The sequence below is a fragment of the Manihot esculenta genome, chromosome 15, assembly GCF_001659605.2.
Source record: "Manihot esculenta cultivar AM560-2 chromosome 15, M.esculenta_v8, whole genome shotgun sequence".
Classification (NCBI taxonomy): Eukaryota; Viridiplantae; Streptophyta; class Magnoliopsida; order Malpighiales; family Euphorbiaceae; genus Manihot; species Manihot esculenta.
Window position 1 is genome coordinate 12,181,733 of NC_035175.2, and position 18,755 is coordinate 12,200,487.

At 34.5% G+C, this 18,755-nt stretch overlaps 3 protein-coding genes across 3 annotated transcripts; 1 reads left to right on the forward strand and 2 right to left on the reverse strand.

Moving 5' to 3' along the window:
- Positions 1-1,755: 1,755 nt before the first annotated feature.
- Positions 1,756-5,238, forward strand: LOC110602366 (4-hydroxy-3-methylbut-2-enyl diphosphate reductase, chloroplastic). The gene is made up of 10 exons (XM_021739864.2): positions 1,756-2,117; positions 2,223-2,419; positions 2,843-3,022; positions 3,122-3,253; positions 3,393-3,467; positions 3,553-3,658; positions 3,758-3,852; positions 4,189-4,374; positions 4,469-4,555; positions 4,722-5,238. Exons 1-10 carry the CDS (start codon positions 1,853-1,855, stop codon positions 4,785-4,787), a joined length of 1,389 nt encoding a protein of 462 aa, XP_021595556.1. The 5' UTR covers positions 1,756-1,852; the 3' UTR covers positions 4,788-5,238.
- A 988-nt stretch (positions 5,239-6,226) lies between these two features.
- LOC110602507 (protein DETOXIFICATION 33) lies at positions 6,227-17,406 on the reverse strand. The gene is made up of 8 exons (XM_021740045.2): positions 16,972-17,406; positions 16,231-16,772; positions 16,070-16,156; positions 15,784-15,840; positions 15,461-15,699; positions 15,147-15,196; positions 6,493-6,660; positions 6,227-6,410 (listed from the first exon to the last, which is right to left on the reverse strand). The coding sequence occupies exons 1-8, from the start codon at positions 17,224-17,226 to the stop codon at positions 6,297-6,299; spliced, it is 1,512 nt and encodes a 503-aa protein (XP_021595737.1). The 5' UTR covers positions 17,227-17,406; the 3' UTR covers positions 6,227-6,296.
- Positions 8,528-14,258, reverse strand: LOC122721892. The gene is made up of 2 exons (XM_043950924.1): positions 12,816-14,258; positions 8,528-8,583 (listed from the first exon to the last, which is right to left on the reverse strand). The coding sequence occupies exons 1-2, from the start codon at positions 14,083-14,085 to the stop codon at positions 8,543-8,545; spliced, it is 1,311 nt and encodes a 436-aa protein (XP_043806859.1). The 5' UTR covers positions 14,086-14,258; the 3' UTR covers positions 8,528-8,542.
- Positions 17,407-18,755: the final 1,349 nt, after the last annotated feature.

Genomic DNA, 18,755 nt, shown 5'->3' on the forward strand with positions numbered 1-18,755 from the left:
ATTGCTAAGTGATTTCCGGTTAAAGACATCTGCCATAATATTTGTCTTACCCGGATGATACTGGATCTTACAATCATAGTCACTAAGCCCATCTTTTCTACCTCAGATTTAATTCTCTCTGATTCAAGATGTACTGCAAATTTTTATAATAAGTAAATATCTCACAGTTTACCCCATAGAGATAATGCCTCCACATCTTGAGTGCAAATATCACTGCTGTCGTTTATAGGTCATGTGTAGGATAATTCAACTCATACTTCTTCGGCTGTCTAGAAGTATAAGCAATCACCCTCTCATTTTGCATTAACACATAACCCAGTCCCACACGGGACGCATCACAGAACACTGTAAAATCTTTTATTACTAGTAGACAGAACTAACACCGGTGCTGACGTCAAAATTTTCTTTAACTCTTCAAAACTTTTTTCACATTGATCAGATCACACAAATCTCTTATTTTTCTTAGTTAATATGCTTATTATATTTTCCAAACTGTCATTTAATAACATATACAAGATAATTTCTTTAATATTATTAAATTATAAGAAATATCTTTCTTAGAAAATTTCGACATGCTTATCAGTCAAGCTGGCACACTTCAATAGTCCTCCTTGGTGTCCTAATCCCATGAGTTTGGATTTCTATAAGGTTACAACTTTTGACCATTTCATTTTTCCGCAACAGATCAAAATATACAATTTTTATTCAATGCTGTACAAAAATTTAAATAATAACGGAAAAAAATAAAATTTCACTATTTTTAATTTCTTATTATTAAATTTAAGTTTCGTTCAAAAAATATTTATTATAATTTTTAATATTTAAAACATTTCAAAGTTTGATTAAATTATTTTCAAACCGTTAACCATCATGTTCATATGAATTTTGTTAGTTTTTTTTACTTTTTAATATTATGGTTAAATAACAGAAAATAATTTTTTTAAAAAATAAATTTTAAAAACTATTTAATATGTATCAATTGTTTTTTTTAAAGCAAACAAAGCCTTAATTAAACTGCTCCTCTTGATCAAGTCAGTTGGAAAAAGAAATCCCAAATGCAATGCGCAATGAAGATTTTCTTTTAATTTTTAATTTGAGAAGAACATGCAGATGTGAGGGTCCATCTTCAAACTTCTATCCTTCTGTGGTCAAAATCAGACAACCTTTTTCTATTTATTTAATATTGTAAGATTTCTTATGCTAACCTAAATTAAATATTTATTTATTAAAAATAAATTAAATATTTTTTGAAATGAATAATTCAATATCAGAGTAATTAATTTATAGTCAACCGAATATGTCTACTAAAAAAAATAAAAGCACTCTCCTTGTTTTAAAGTATAATATAATTTAGTAATTATAAAGCATCTTTAAGATTTATAAATTTTGAAGTTAAATTTCAATTAAAATAAAATAAAAACCTATTAAGTCATATTTAAAAAATTGTTAAAATAGAATTTGAATAAAAATTAAAATAAAATAACATTATTAGATTTATAATTTAATGATATCGAAATCAATGAAATAGAAAGGTGGCGCTCGCCAATTGAGACTTTGTATATTTTAGCAAATATAATAATAACAGACTACAAGACTGGAAATGGAATCAATAATTTATTACCATAACATAAGATCCGACCTTTGCGTTGTCTACAAAACGACAACACTCTCACGATTACTTTTTTTTTTTTTTAAATAATAATTATTATTTTAAAAAGAAAACTTAGGTACCAAATTATATTTATATTTATGCCAAAAATCAAGTGCGCCGGTGCCCACCCCAACGGTTCGCGCTCGCTCCATACTTACACTTTCTTCTCTGTCTGATTTTCTCTCCTTCTCCGCCATCGTCATGGCCATCTCTCTGCAACTCTGCCGTGTCTCTCTCCGCACTGACCTCTTCTCCCGCGGGAACCTTGCTCCTCTTAATCGTCCGAAGTCTCTATCTGTTCGATGCTCCGCCGGTGGCGATGAGTCGGCTTCTGGTTCTGTTTCCGTGGAATCCGATTTTGATGCTAAAGTTTTTAGGCATAACTTGACGCGAAGCAAGAATTATAATCGGAGAGGTTTTGGACATAAGGAAGAGACTCTCGAGCTCATGAGTCAAGAGTACACCAGTAAGCCTTTTTTGGGATTATTTTCATGCTTATTGTCGACTTTTATTTTATTTTTTCTCTTTTTAATTAGAATTGCTGAAATCGTTGTTTGTTTGGGAAATTCAGGTGATATCATAAAGACTTTGAAGGAAAATGGGTATCAGTACACATGGGGAAATGTTACCGTTAAATTGGCAGAAGCTTATGGGTTTTGCTGGGGCGTTGAGCGGGCTGTCCAGATTGCTTATGAAGCGAGGAAACAGTTTCCTGATGAGAAGATTTGGCTTACCAATGAGATTATTCACAACCCAACTGTTAATAAGGTCTATACATATTCCGTCCTTTTTTTTTTTCTTGAATATGGACATTTCTGGCTTGAAATTGCAAACTTAATTTGTGATTTTTCTAAGGGCAACACCCGTGATAATATTGTGTAGTTCCCCTAGTAATAGTCGTGAACTGGACTTATGATCTTGATCGGCAGGAATTTAAACGGTTATCATAATTAGCAAGAACTTCGGAGCTTACTTTCTAGTGATGCTCTTGGATTCAGAACTTTTTTGATATTAGATATCAGAAATTTTGCCTTATTGATTCCAGCTAGATTACTTTTTTCTTTCTTAAGTGGAATTTTAAGGCTCTTGAAGAAGTTGGTTAAAATGAGTAAAGTTTGATTGTATGTGTTTGTTTCTCATCTTTCATCTTTAAAATAATGGTTAGTGAAATTCTTATGTCTCATATGGCAGCGTTTAGAAGAGATGAATGTTCAAAATATTCCTGTTGAAGAAGGAAAGAAACACTTTGAAGTTGTGGACAGTGGTGATGTTGTGATTTTGCCTGCTTTTGGGGCTGCTGTGGAGGAGATGTTAACTTTGAGCAACAAAAATGTGCAAATTGTTGATACAACTTGTCCTTGGGTGTCCAAGGTATCCTTATGAGAGACTTTTAGCTGTTATATTGTGCTTGCAATGTTTTTGTTCTCTTGGCATTGATGACATGTGTACCCTTATTAAACTTGTGTGAAGGTTTGGAATACTGTTGAGAAGCACAAGAAGGGAGACTACACTTCAATCATTCATGGTAAATATTCTCATGAGGAAACAGTAGCTACTGCCTCTTTTGCCGGGAAACATATCATTGTGAAGGATATGAAAGAGGTATGTCCTGAAGACTAAAGTTGGTTTTTTCTTTTTATATTTCAAAATTTCATAGTGTGCGTATTTATTTATTTATGTCAAAAGCATTAGGGATAATTTGTCGATGTTTTTTTTGGTCCTAATCTCTTAATTTATACAGGCAATGTATGTGTGTGATTACATTCTTGGTGGTCAACTTAATGGATCTAGCTCAACAAAAGAGGCATTTCTAGAGGTAAAGCTTTAGTTTGCATCAACTCTAAACTAAGAATTTTGTTGTTATGCAGAATTTTATAAGATAAAGGTTATCTTGCTTGCAGAAATTTAAATATGCAGTTTCTGAGGGATTTGATCCAGATGTTGATCTGGTTAGGGTCGGCATTGCAAATCAAACTACAATGCTTAAGGGAGAAACGGAAGATATTGGTAAGTTTAGTTATGATATGTCAATCCAACTTTTTCTGGGAGATTTCAGTTTGTTATTTTTTAAAATACGTTTATATTTGTATATTTTTTTCCTTACAGGAAAATTGGTGGAGAAGACTCTGATGCGTAGATATGGAGTGGAAAATGTCAATGACCACTTTATTAGCTTTAACACCATTTGTGATGCTACTCAAGTAATTCTTTTCTATATTATCTTGGTTTTACCTGTATATTAGCTTTTCATTGGAAATTGTGGGGAATTATATTTTAAAGAAAATTCAGCATCCTTACCTGATCTATTTTTATTCAGCATGAAATAACCAATTTCTTCTCTTTTATTTTTAGTCAAATTCAAAATTCCACTAGTTAGCTGCCTAACCTTTCATATACTGAACCTTGGATATTCCCATTCTCAAAGGGATAGGAAAGGAATGACAATAAAAAATGCATGTTGGCAAATTGGCTAGAATGAAGTTGCACTATGATTAGTTTCTGCATCTTTTGTAGAGCTTTATTTGCTTATTTTGCAGGAGCGGCAAGATGCTATGTTTAAGTTGGTGGAGGAGAAAGTGGATCTTATTTTAGTAATTGGTGGATGGAACTCAAGCAACACCTCACACCTCCAAGAAATTGCAGAGCTCCGTGGAATTCCTTCATATTGGATTGACACTGAACAGAGGATTGGTCCAGGAAACAAAATAGCTTATAAGTTGAATGTGAGTATAGATGCTTGTTCTCTGTTCTTAAACCAATTTTCAGTTTAGTTGTTTCCTCATTTAACTCGTTTTATTCAAATTGTAATTGTAATAGCATGGGGAGTTGGTTGAGAAAGATAACTTTCTACCAGAAGGTCCCATTACAATCGGTGTAACATCTGGTGCCTCTACTCCTGATAAGGTATCTCCTTTACTGTTTGGCAAATACAAGGCCACTATAAATGCTTCGCCCTCCCATATTTGTTCTGTTTAATATTTATTCTGTCTGCATACTTAGACATATGTAGTATTTTTGTGAGTGTACAGGTGTACTAACTTTATTCTGTGTCTATTTCAACTTGAATTAGGTTGTTGAAGATGCCCTTGTCAGAGTGTTCAATATCAAACGTGAAGAAGCCTTGCAGGTAGCATAAATGTAGCTTGTAGCGCATCATAAAAATGGCAGTTAGACGATAAACTGAGTATATCATTAGCAAGAAAGGCTGTGCAACATCCTTGATATACCATTTCATGTATTCAATTTCATAATGTTGGTTATATAGAGTGTGGTTTTAAGAGCTGCAATTAGTGGTTGGATAATCTGACTGGAAAAAACTCTTGGGTCCACACAAGCAAGCAGCCTATTTCACTCAGATTTCAGAATAAGAGAAAACTTAAGTGCTAAGAGAACCTTCTACCATTTTTTTTTCCCTTGCAATTTTTTTTGCTTTAGGCTTGGCTATGTTGCTCCACTTATGACATTGCCGTGCCATCGGTTGCATCTGGTACAATGTTAACCTGTGGACATGTAAAGGATATAATAAGTGTTGTATTATGAAATTCATATTAAATACCATTAGTGTTATCATATGAACTTCTGAATTAGCGGCTGAGCTGATAATTTGTTTATTAATTTTCAATTTGAATCAACTGGTAATTGAAAAAAGAGTTCACCAGGAGGTCGTAAGCCCCGTTCAGTTAGCCCACAACAGTGGACCGAGTGGATAACTGTGAAAGCAACGGCCAATTTTCTTGGGCATGGACTCTGAAGGCTCCACACGCGTCTCAGCCCCTCACAAATCGTGAGTAAGATTCCATGCCACAAGGTTCTCCCGTTTCCGGGGCTGCATCTCTGCAGAAGAGGGCCCGGGGACTTTCCTGGGTGAATGCATCACCCAACCACTCCGACTCCCGGAGAGAGTTGCGCACGGGGCCTCGGCAAAGATTATATAAAGCTGCAATATTTATGTCTCCTATCGATGTGGGACGAAGTTCTAATTTAATTAAAAATATTAATATTATTTTAAAATAATATTGATAATATCAAACAACTAAAAATAAATAATTAGAACAAAATTATATTTATATACAATATAAAATTATAGATATGTGGAATTAATATATGTTCATATATTAATAATTTTTATTTGATAATAATGACTAAGCATTAAATAATATGTGACTTATATCTAAATAATTAAGAAATTAATAACTTAACCACAAGTTTAATCAATTAAATAAATAGTTAATATTAAAAATTATAAAATTTGATGAAATTAAATATATTATATCAGCATATTTTTCATGGAGTTAACTGTATGGCAACGTCCATTATAGATAAGCAATGTGAAAAGATAACGTTATAGAAAAATTTTATGTAAGAATTAAGATTAACCCATATCATTACTTATGCAATTAATTAATAAAAATAGTAGTTTTTATCATTTAATATTCTTTAATAATTTAATTTGTTTTTACAACTAATATATGCAATTAATTAATAAAAAATAGTTACAGCTATCAAAATATTTTTGATACATAATTATTTATTTAACACTAAAATTAAATTAATGTTATTTAACAATTTTCACCCTTTTAATATAAATTAATTTCTCAGCCGATTGATTAATTGGCAGCATATAAACTGCAACCTGGTGTTGATTTTATCGAGTTCTTTCCAAAACAAATTCATCACCATTCACGTTGTTTTCTGATGAATTTTGCTGCGCTTCCTCAGACCCACCCCAATTTCTGATGTGCTCTTCAGCTTTCACAGCCTGCATGATCAGATAATTCTATTACTCCTGCGATAAACGATTGAGGAAAATTCAATCCTCCATGAAAGAAATGTAAGCTTACTTCTTTGTGCCAGTTAGTTCGCAGGAAGGAGAAAATCAGAATGATTATCTGAAGCAGACAACCAGCCAGCATCCCTAACCATATGCCCTTAACACCGAGCTTTAACTTGTATCCCAGCACAGCACCGACAGGAAGTCCGATGATGTAATAACACACAATGTAACACCCCTTACCCTATCAAAGTGTAGACAGAGTAAGGAATGTCACAAACTATACCTTTTAGACATATCTAGACTAAACAATTTCCTTTATCTGTCAATACCAAGTTTTTTGTTTTTTTTTTTTTTTTTAGGTAATGCATATAAATTTCATCAAATGATTAAAATAAATATGAGTTTTGTAAACCAAAATTTTCGGCAGAGTTTTCTCTGTTTCATTAGCACTTTAACCTGTAATACATATGAAAATCACACTTATAATTACACTAACAACTGTCATTTGATATTTTACTATTCTTTGTTTACATAACCTTTACAACTCACTCTTTTAAATATGTACATGCCAAAATATAACTGCACTATGACTCAGAGACTCAAAACAACCAGCTATGATGATGGCCTTGATATCTGATGTAGACCTTTGATGAACTTCGCGTGCCTACTTTATCTACAACCTGCGTGAGGTAAAAACCAACACGCTGAGCTAATGCTCAGTGGGTGATAGCAAACAAATAACAAAATAGAGCAAACAAGTTCACGTATATAGATAATCGGAATAAAAACATCTTCTTTTTCCTTTATTGCACATTTTCTATTCATAGAAAATCACCACAGCTTAGTGCATGTAATAGATGCAAACATATTAACACTCACTAATAAGTTCACAAAATCAAGTATCAATCTTAACTAAGATCTTAGCCCTTATAAACACATAGTAGGATCGACTAGGTAGATAAGGAGTTATAACGGTAGGCACAGAGTGCCGAACGGTAGGCTCAGAGGCCAGAACTGTGATAGCAGGGCTCTGTGACCGTGCTTATGAGGTACCTGATATGTAACCTCAAATAAAAATCATGTATCGGTAGCAGTACTGCGAACTCTGTATGTTTATATGGCATGCCATACCCTTATACTAACCTCGACTCCTATTACGTTTACCAGGGCCAAGTACTATTAATTCAATGTATCAATGTAAAATACATGCCATTTGAAGCTATTTGAATTCATTTTCCAAGTTACATATATCATATGCCAAGATTTACAATATGGAAAACTCATGGCAAATAGTGCAAAACTTTATTGACTTAGCATTTTAATGTAGAAAACTACATTCTGCCATATACTGCATCAACTTTTCAAGTAGTTTAGAGTTATAATTTAACTTCATTTTCTTCATAAGAAATGTACATTTATGTCTTATCTTTCCAACAAGGTATGATTCATGCAATTCTGATCATCCTAACTTAAGTTATGAATTTTTCTTTACAAGCTGCTCAATCAGGTCTTAATCAGTCCAGTATTAGTACCTGTTTATAGTATCACAAAAATTATCAGATTCATACATTTCCATACAAATTAAAGCTTAAGTGTCTTCTACAAAGTTTTAGGTATACTTCTTAGGATTCATTTGGCACTGGTATTAACAAATTTCACTGAGTACATAATTAGTTATAGTATAATCAATACACACTGTTCCCGATGCACTAACTCTGTATCCAGTTTAGGTTCACTTCAAATTTTCATCATCTTACCTACAGATTCAGAATTTGGTCAATTCATGAAAGTTTTAGCTCTTTGTCTTAGCTTTCATTTGGTATATCTTAGGCTTAATTTCAATAACCACACAGTAAGTTATAAGAATATCAACACAAGCTGTCCTGTTACAACCTATTCTGCCAGATTTGCACTTTTAGCTCTCATGTTAAATTTCTTTACTCTAAGCCTTTCAAACATCATTTTAACATTCATATAACATATTTATACAATCAAAACAACATTTCCAGCAAGTAAAATCAATCCCTAATTTCACTTATTCATGGCAGAATCAAAGGAAAACAGAAAAATCATACAAACACCAAACCTTTCTTGGATTCCTTCTTTCTTTTCCTCTTCTAATCTCTAGCTATCTCCTTTCCCTTTGATGTTCCTTCACCTAGGTAGATTTATGTCTTAGGAAAGGATTGAATAAACTATAAATTAAAGCTTTATAATTCAAATTCATGCATGAAGAAATGAGAAGATGTTATTTCCTACACATTTCTAAGCTTACCTTTGATTTTCAAGCTTGGTGTATATGGAACCCTAAACTTTTCTTCTTCAATCCCTTCACTATATGGCTCTTCCTTTAGATCTAGGTCTTAGGATGAATTTTGGTTAAAGAAAGAAATTGATTTGGTGAGGTTTGGCTTGGCTTTGGTGGGAGAAAGAAAAGCAAAATTTCTTCTTCTTTGAAAATGGATGACCTACGGCAAAGTGGATGAAGGAAGAAGACAACCCACTTTTTAATTTGCTTGGTCATTTCTCCATCCAATAGCTAGGTGACACATGTTGGGTATATTAAATTTTATCTTTTAACTTTTCATATTTACACTTTAACCCACTAAACTCTTTACCATGTTTCAATTTAGTTTTCAAACTTTCAATAATAATAGATTGACATACTAAAATAATCTTTTAGCCTTTAGAAGTCCTTTCCACTTAAGCAAGCATGACGGATTTAAAACAAACACCTCAAGCAAGCACGTCAGGAAACCCTAAGCACCTCCCGAAAGTGACTCGTTCCCGACTCGCTAATCACACTGTCTACTTTATTTCTGAATATGTCCGTTTCTTTATTTGAGTTTTCTATAATTCAGTTATTAGCAGATTAGAGTTATGCTAGTACCTCCCCTAAGTAGCTCGGGGTAAGCTAGCACCTCCCCTAATGCCACTTACTTTAGTAGTGAAATAGCCTAACCCATACCTAGTGATGTCACTGCTCTAGCTATGGGTTTGAGGATGTTACAACTCTTCCCCTCTTAAGAAATTTCGTCCTCGAAATTTTACCTGCTTTGAATAGCTGTGGATATTGTTGCTTCATCACCTCTTCACTCTCCCATGTAGCTTCTTCTGCCTTGTGATTTCTCCACAACACTTTCACTAAGGGAATCTTCTTATTCCTTAACTCTTTTATTTCCCTTGCTAAAATTTTCACTGGTTCTTCTTCATAAGTCAGGTCAGACTGTACATCAATGGTTTCAACTGGAATGACATGTGATGGGTCAGATCTGTATCTTCTTAGCATGGATACATGGAAGACATTATGTATTCTGTCTAACTCTGGAGGTAAAGCTAGCCTGTAGGCTACTGGACCCACACGCTCAATTACATCATATGGACCAATAAACCGAGGGCTTAGCTTCCCTTTCTTGCCAAATCTTAGCACGTTCTTCCATGGAGAAACTTTCAAAAATACTTTATCCCCAATAGCAAATTCTATATCTTTTCTTTTCAAATCTGCATATGATTTTTGCCTATCTGTTGCAGCTTTCAATCTTTCTTTGATAATCTTCACTTTCTCCTCAGTCTGTCTTATCAACTCTGGACCTACAAGTTTAGCTTCACTGAGTTCTGTCCAGCACAATGGGGTTCTACATTTTCTGCCATACAATGCTTCATAGGGAGCCATTTTAATACTAGCCTGATAACTATTGTTGTAAGCAAATTCTACTAGTGGAAGATATCTTTCCCAGCTTCCTTCAAATTCAATTACACAACTTCTGAGCATATCTTCCAAAACTTGAATTACTCTCTCTGACTGGCCATCTGTCTGAGGATGAAAAGCGGTACTAAATTTCAATCTTGTCCCTAGAGCTTCATGTAGTTTTTCCCAAAATTTGGATGTGAATCTTGGATCTCTGTCTGATATGATAGAGATAGGAACACCATGCAGTCTCACAATTTCATTAATGTACAATTCTGCATACTTTTCTAATGTATAATCCATTCTGATTGGCAAGAAATGCGCTGATTTAGTTAACTTGTCAACTATTACCCAGATGGCATCTTTCTTCCTTGGTGTGAGTGGCAATCCTGTTACAAAATCCATGGTAATTCTATCCCATTTCCATTCTGGTATAGCGATAGGCTGCAATAACCCTGATGGAACCTGATGCTCTGATTTTACCCGTTGACATGTCAAACATTTTGTTACAAATTCAACTATATTTCTTTTCATACCTGGCCACCAATAATGCACCCTCAGATCTTGATACATCTTAGTGCTACCTGGATGCATAACATATGGATTATTGTGTGCCTCTATAAGAATACTCTGTTTCAGCTCTCCAATGTTAGGTACACATACTCTGTTACCATAGTACAAGTAACCATCATCACTTATTACATGCTTCTGCTTCTTCCCCTCTTGTACTTGTCTAGCCCATAAAGCTATCTCTGTATCTTCTTTCTGTGCTTCTTTAATTTGTTGTAGTAAGCTAGGTCTAACTTTCAATTCTGCTATGATAGCTCCATCATCTGCTATAGTCAACTGCGCATTCATTGCTCTTAATGCAAAGAAGGATTTCCTGCTGAGTGCATCTGCTACCAGATTAGCTTTGCCTGGGTGATAATCTATGATGCAATCATAATCTTTCAATAACTCCAGCCATCTTCTCTGTCTCAAGTTTAGCTCCTTCTGCGTGGGTAAGTATTTTAGACTTTTATGATCTGTATAGATGTAACATTTCTCACCATATAAGTAATGTCTCCATATCTTTAGTGCAAAAACTATGGCCGCCAACTCTAGATCATGGGTAGGATAGTTCTTCTCATGTGGCTTCAGTTGTCTGGAAGCATAGGCAATCACTTTACCTTCCTGCATCAAAACACATCCAAGTCCATTGTGAGAAGCATCACTATATATCACAAATTCCTTGCCAGAAAGAGGTTGTGTAAGTATAGGTGCTTCGGTGAGCATAGTCTTCAATCTGTCAAAGCTTGCTTGACATTTATCATCCCAAACATACTTAACATTCTTATGTAGTAATTTAGTCAATGGAGCTGCTATAAGTGAAAACCCTTTCACAAACCGTCTATAGTACCCAGCTAGACCCAAGAAACTCCTAACCTCTGCAACATTCTTTGGTGGCTTCCATTCCAGAACAGCTTTAATCTTCTGTGGATCTACTCTGATTCCCTCTGCTGATACAACATGTCCTAAAAATACTATTTCATTGAGCCAAAAATCACATTTACTAAACTTAGCATAAAGTTGCTTTTCCCTCAGAGTCTGTAATACTATCCTCAAATGTTTGTCATGGTCTTCTCTAGTTCTAGAGTATACCAGAATATCATCAATGAATACTACAACAAACTGGTCTAAATATGGATGGAAGATACGGTTCATCAGATCCATGAATGATGCAGGTGCATTTGTTAACCCGAATGGCATAACCAGAAACTCATAATGTCCATATCGTGTTCTGAATGCAGTCTTAGGCACATCTATCCCTTTAACTCTCAACTGATGGTAGCCCGATCTCAAATCTATCTTAGAGAAAATGCTGGCCCCTTTCAACTGATCAAACAAATCATCTATTCTGGGCAGTGGATATTTATTCTTTATAGTTACCTTATTCAACTGTCTGTAATCAATGCACAACCGAAGAGATCCATCTTTCTTTTTCACAAACAACACTGGTGCACCCCATGGTGAAACACTAGGTCGAATAAAGCCCTTATCAAGTAACTCTTGCAACTGTATTTTTAACTCTTTCAATTCTGTAGGAGCCATTCTGTAAGGAGCAATTGAAATAGGTGCGGTGCCTGGCACAACTTCTATAGCAAAATCCACTTCCCTTTCTGGAGGTAACCCTGGCAACTCTTCAGGAAATACATCTGGAAAATGACATACTGTGGGTAGATTTGACACACTAGGACCTTCCTTCTTAGTTTCAATCACACTAGCTAGATAAGCTGTACAGCCTTTTCTAATCAATCTCCTAGCTGTAGTGACAGATATGACATTAGAGAGGTAATCTGACCTCTCACCCACAACTATAACCTCAGAACCCTCTAATGTTTTGAGTGTGACTCGCTTTAACTTACAATCAACTATGACATGATGTCTAGACAACCAATCCATGCCCAAAATCACATCAAACTCTCTAAAAGGTAACTCTATCAGGTCACCTAAAAAGGTATGACCTTGCACACATATAGGGCAATCTCTGTAAACTCTATTCACAATCACAAGATGTCCTAAGGGATTGGTCACTGCTATGTCATGCTCTAAAGGTTCTACTTCAATTCCCTTCTCATTATTGATGGGTATGCTGGTGTATGAATGTGTGGAACCAGGATCAATTAATGCATAAATATGTTTGCCAAAGATAGAAAATTTACCAGCAATAACATCTGGTTTGTCCTGGTCTTCCCTTGCACGAATAGCATATGCCCTGGCAGGTGCTCTAGTATCTGGTCTATCAACTGTCTCTGATACTCTGTGACTCTGAGCACTGCTAGATTCACCTCTACCTCTATCTCTGCCTCTAGACCCTGTCGGCAAAGATCTCTCTGTCTGTATAGGCTGCACTGATTGGCCTCTAGGACAATCCCTCATAAAGTGGTCTGAGCTTCCACATAAGTAGCAAGCCCCAGTTAATCTCCTGCATACTCCACCATGTCGCCTGCCACAATGCTCACATACAGGTGGCAACCCTCTACCTGATCCTTCTGTACTGGATACTGAGGTTGTCTGCTGTCCAGACCTCACTATTGAACTTTGCCCAGGTCTTTGAATCTGCCTAGGTGGCCCTCTCTGCCCTGTCTGCTGAAATTCCCTCTGTCTCTTACTACTTGTCTGAGATGCAGAGGATTGTCCCTGATATTGGCTCTGGCTCCTCTTCTGCTGCCCTTTCTGCCTTCTACTTTGCTCTTCTTCTTTAATTCGCTCCAGACTGTGGGCTGTCTCTACTAAAACTGAGAGTTCCCTAAGATGCATAACTGTGAGGTACATCCTTATATCAGCATGCAATCCTTGCTCAAAGCGTTTACATCTCTCTTCCTCTGTAGGAACTATCTCTGTGGCATACTTACTAAGTCTAACAAATTCTCGCTCATACTCAGTTACTGTAAGCCTGCCTTGTCTGAGGTATAAAAATTCCCTTCTTCTCTCCTCTATATATAAGGCCCCAATATATTTCTTCTTAAACTCTGCTAAAAAGAATTCCCAAGTCTGCCGCTCTAGTCTAACCATCTGTGTTAAAGTTGTCCACCATCGATACGCTTCATCTTTTAGCAATGATACTGCACACATCAAGCTCTCTACTGGTGAACACTGTAGCTGCTGTAAAACCCTTTCTGTACTTTCTAACCAGAATTCTGCAGCTGAAGGATCATCTTCCTTTTTACCTCTAAACTCTGTTGCACCATACTTTCTGAGTTTTTCTATTGGAGGCCTAGGTTGTGCCTGGGCTACAACAGGTGGTGGTGGTGGTACCTCTGGTACATTTTGTGTAACCCTCCTAATCAACTCAGCTATTTGCTGAAACAATGCATCCTGCCCTGGTCCGCCAGCAGCAGCAGGTGGAGGAGCAGCAGCAGGTGCAGCTGCCTCAGAGGGAGCATGACTATCTACCTCTTCATCTATTGCTCTCTGTGACTCAGATGACATCTTTTATATGACCTAAAGACACAAAGAAGAGATTTACATCAGAACCATATCATAGCTGTAACTCATTTTGGCATGTACATATATGACACATATACACATACATACTATGACCTAGAACCGCCTAAACCTTTGCTCTGATACCACTAATTGTAACACCCCTTACCCTATCAAAGTGTAGACAGAGTAAGGAATGTCACAAACTATACCTTTTAGACATATCTAGACTAAACAATTTCCTTTATCTGTCAATACCAAGTTTTTTGTTTTTTTTTTCTTTTTAGGTAATGCAGATAAATTTCATCAAATGATTAAAATAAATATGAGTTTTGTAAACCAAAATTTTCGGCAGAGTTTTCTCTGTTTCATTAGCACTTTAACCTGTAATACATATGAAAATCACACTTATAATTACACTAACAATTGTCATTTGATATTTTACTATTCTTTGTTTACATAACCTTTACAACTCACTCTTTTAAATATGTACATGCAAAGTGGATGAAGGAAGAAGACAACCCACTTTTTAATTTGCTTGGTCATTTCTCCATCCAATAGCTAGGTGACACATGTTGGGTACATTAAATTTTATCTTTTAACTTTTCATATTTACACTTTAACCCACTAAACTCTTTACCATGTTTCAATTTAGTTTTCAAACTTTCAATAATAATAGATTGACATACTAAAATAATCTTTTAGCCTTTAGAAGTCCTTTCCACTTAAGCAAGCATGACGGATTTAAAACAAACACCTCAAGCAAGCACGTCAGGAAACCCTAAGCACCTCCCGAAAGTGACTCGTTCCCGACTCGCTAATCACACTGTCTACTTTATTTCTGAATATGTCCGTTTCTTTATTTGAGTTTTCTATAATTCAGTTATTAGCAGATTAGAGTTATGCTAGTACCTCCCCTAAGTAGCTCGGGGTAAGCTAGCACCTCCCCTAAGTAGCTCGGGGTAAGCTAGCACCTCCCCTAATGCCACTTACTTTAGTAGTGAAATAGCCTAACCCATACCTAGTGATGTCACTGCTCTAGCTATGGGTTTGAGGATGTTACACACAATGTTGATCAAGGCCACCAAGAACTGCCACCCTGCACCCACTGCCACCCCTGCATATTTCCAGAGAAAACAAGATCAATCAATTGCAGAGGAAAATGGGCACTCGTTAATTTTCCAGGTTCTTCAAACCGACACTACAATGAAAATATAATTGAGAATTTTCGTAGGTAAACTAAGAATTTTTTTCGGGTAATTTCATTTATTTCAGATGTGATAATTTATTTTTGCAACCATTTTTTCCATAATTTAATGGATAATTTCGTCACTGTTTCATTTTTCCTTGTAGTGTGACTATGCATGGACTAAGCAATTACCATGGAGTACAGGCTGGATGCTGTTGAGAAAAATGGTTGCTGCCAGAAAGTAACACAGGTTTGAAGCCTCCTTCATGACCACTGGTTTTCCAGTGAACACCTTTGGGTAGTCATCTTTTGTTACCAGAACCAAAGCTGTGAATATAACTCCAATTATTATTGAAGTTAGAACAGCCACCACCATTGAGAACTTTGCTGCTTTGGGATGTCCAGCTCCAAGCTCTTTCGATACTCGTACACTGCAAGTTAAGTTGGATTGGGTGGGTTAAATCTTTTTCTCATTGTTAGCCACTGGTGTATGTTCCAGGAGAGAAGCAGCTTACCTTATTGCTACATTGAAACCTAGAGCAATCGTCAGAGTCCACAGTTGCAGGTTCATGCTGCAATCAGGAAAAATGAGTTCGTATATCTACGGGAAAAATGAGTTCATATATCTACAAGAAAGTAAAAGCTGTTTATCGATGGTATTTTAAATGGTCAATGAATTACTTTAGCGACCATTTTTTCGATAGTTTATTCAATAAATTTTATTGCTGTTTTTGATTTTCTTGCATGTAGTATGAACCTCATTATCTCTCCAGGAATGGTATGCAGGTACGAAGCTCTTACCAGATGGAAATGGCATCCACTGCAATTTCTGGATTGTCCAACCATCCCACCATAAGAATCACTGTTGTAAAGTACCATTCCTCCAAGCTGTCATCATCAAGGGAAAAAAGGTGAAATCCTGATGAACAATAATTTTTCAAAAATGAATTCTGAATACTAACCATAACATTACAGCTGATGCAATTGAGAGCTTTAGAAAACTAGCTAATGACTTCAAAGCTAACCAGGAGAAACCAGTCCTCGCCTCAGGGAAACAGCCACAGACCAAATAAACCATCTGACCCAAAACCACAAGCCACCATGAGATGTTCCCTGCGATGGCAGCACCAAGTAGCCCATGATTCAATTTTGTCACAAGCACCCAATTCAACAGCACATGAAATGCAAGAGCTACAATGGAAATGATGGTCATAATCCACACTCTGCTCTGTGCTTGAAGAAACTTCTGTATTGGATAATTTATGGCATAAGCAAACAACTGAGGAATCACCCATATCGAGTACTTTCCAGCAAGCTTCGAAATATCCTTGTCTTGATGAAGGAATTGTAATAATGGCGAAGCAAAAACATAAAAAGGCGTTAAAACCAGAGCAGTGACCCCAGTAATGATCCATGATCTTTGCATATAGATTCCAAGCATGTTGAGTTGTCCAGCACCAACAGCTTGCCCACACAGCGTCTCCAGGGCACTTCCCATCCCTAGCTAACACAAGAAAGATCACACAACATATTTACAGATAGGTAAATATACTTATATTAAGATATCTATTTCAAAAGAAATTTGTTTAAAACTATCTATAGGTGGCAGGGTCAAGATCCAGGAAAACAGTTTCCAGTTATAATCCAGAAAGGATTTGTGCCCTAATGGAGAAAAGGGTAACTAAGGGCTGCTGATCACTGACCATAATCCCATCAGCAAAAGTTTCAATTACATTCTCAACAATTGAAACAGCAGCAAGCTCCAGCTCTCCCAAATGGCCAACAAATGCACAAGTGACAAATCCAATAGAGAAATGGGTTACTGCTGTGATCATAGCAGGTGCTGCTATTTCCCACATCTTCTTTGATTCAATCCAGCTTTTCTTCACTATATTTTTCCAACTCGTAGTCTCATAATCAACATGTTTTTCTTGAACAGAATCATCTGTTTTCTCCATCAGAATTGCTGGTTCTGTTCCCTTTTTCCCCAGAGAGGTGGTAAACTACAGTGTTCCACCTTAAATTTTCCACCTGTCTCTTCCCCATTTTCCAGGTGACACACACTTGTCTTTCTGTGTGTCAACTCTTGGAGATGAGTGTCATGTAACGTAAACCGAAACCGATGCATAACATTAACAACTGGCCTTTTCACAAAGGTTTACTGCCAGGATTCTTTCTGATAATAAATAATGTTGTCAATCTAGAAAAGACATGGTAATGATTGGTTTTTTTTCTAGATTTGGAGAGAATTACAGAAAAAAAATTGTATGACCGACCTTGAGTCGGTTTAGGACCTATATTTAAGCATTAGCTGTTGCCGTGAAATTAATTGTAGGAAATCTAACTCTCTCTTTGGATAAGTTTTTAGAGGAAAAGAAAATTAGTGTATTTTTCATTCAATATATTATATTCACGAGAAAAATAAATAATATAAGAATGAGAACAAATGTTTTTAATTAAAAAAATAAAGAGAGAAGAAAATTATAGTAAATTTATAATTTTATGAGCTAATGATAAAAAATTTATTCTTTTATATTTTTATAATTATATTATCGATTAAATTCTATATTTTTATATTTATTTTAATTATATTTTAAATTAAATATTTTAGTAAAATTAATAGAAGTTTACGAATACATTTATCACGTAATTAAAATTCAGAATATAATTAATCATAATTTTAAAAATCAGAATTTAATTGTAAATTTTTAAAATTTAAAGTATAATTAGAAATTTTTTTTAAAATTAAAATTTATAATATTAAAAAAATAGTTTACATTGTTATTATTATAAATTTTTAGTTTTATTAATAATTTAATATATTAATTTATTTTAATTTAATTTAAATTAACTTATATCTTATTTTTTTAAATTTATACTAATTATTATTGTAGTTTAAAAAAAAGGTATAATTAATAATATATATTAATGATATTTTATAATGTGCTATTTGATGGAAAAAACCTATACTGATTAGTTAGACTGTAAAACAAAAATGTGAGGCTGTGGTAGTGAGAGTGAATGCAATGAGTGTGAAATATAAGATTGATTTAAAATTATATTTCACATAATTCATTTTTAGAATATAAAATAATAAAATAATTATAATTATTTTTTAATATATTTTTTAAAATAATATTTTTTTTACTTTTAATCGTATTATTAATCATGCATTTTTTTAATTACAATAATAATTAGTGTGGTTTAATTTAGAATTAAATTAATATATTAAATTATTAGTAAAATTAAAAAATTTATAATAATAATAATGTATATATATATTTTTAATATTATAAATTTTAATTTTAAAAAAATAATAAAAAAGCTTTAACCTTTAAAATATTTTATATGTATTTGTTTCACCATGCAAATAAAATGTATTTACAAAGTTTATTAGAAAAAAAAATACAAAAGATTATAACATTTACCAAATGTTTAAAAAGAAATCAAAATCAAATCAAACAAAATTAAATTATAATCAAACCAA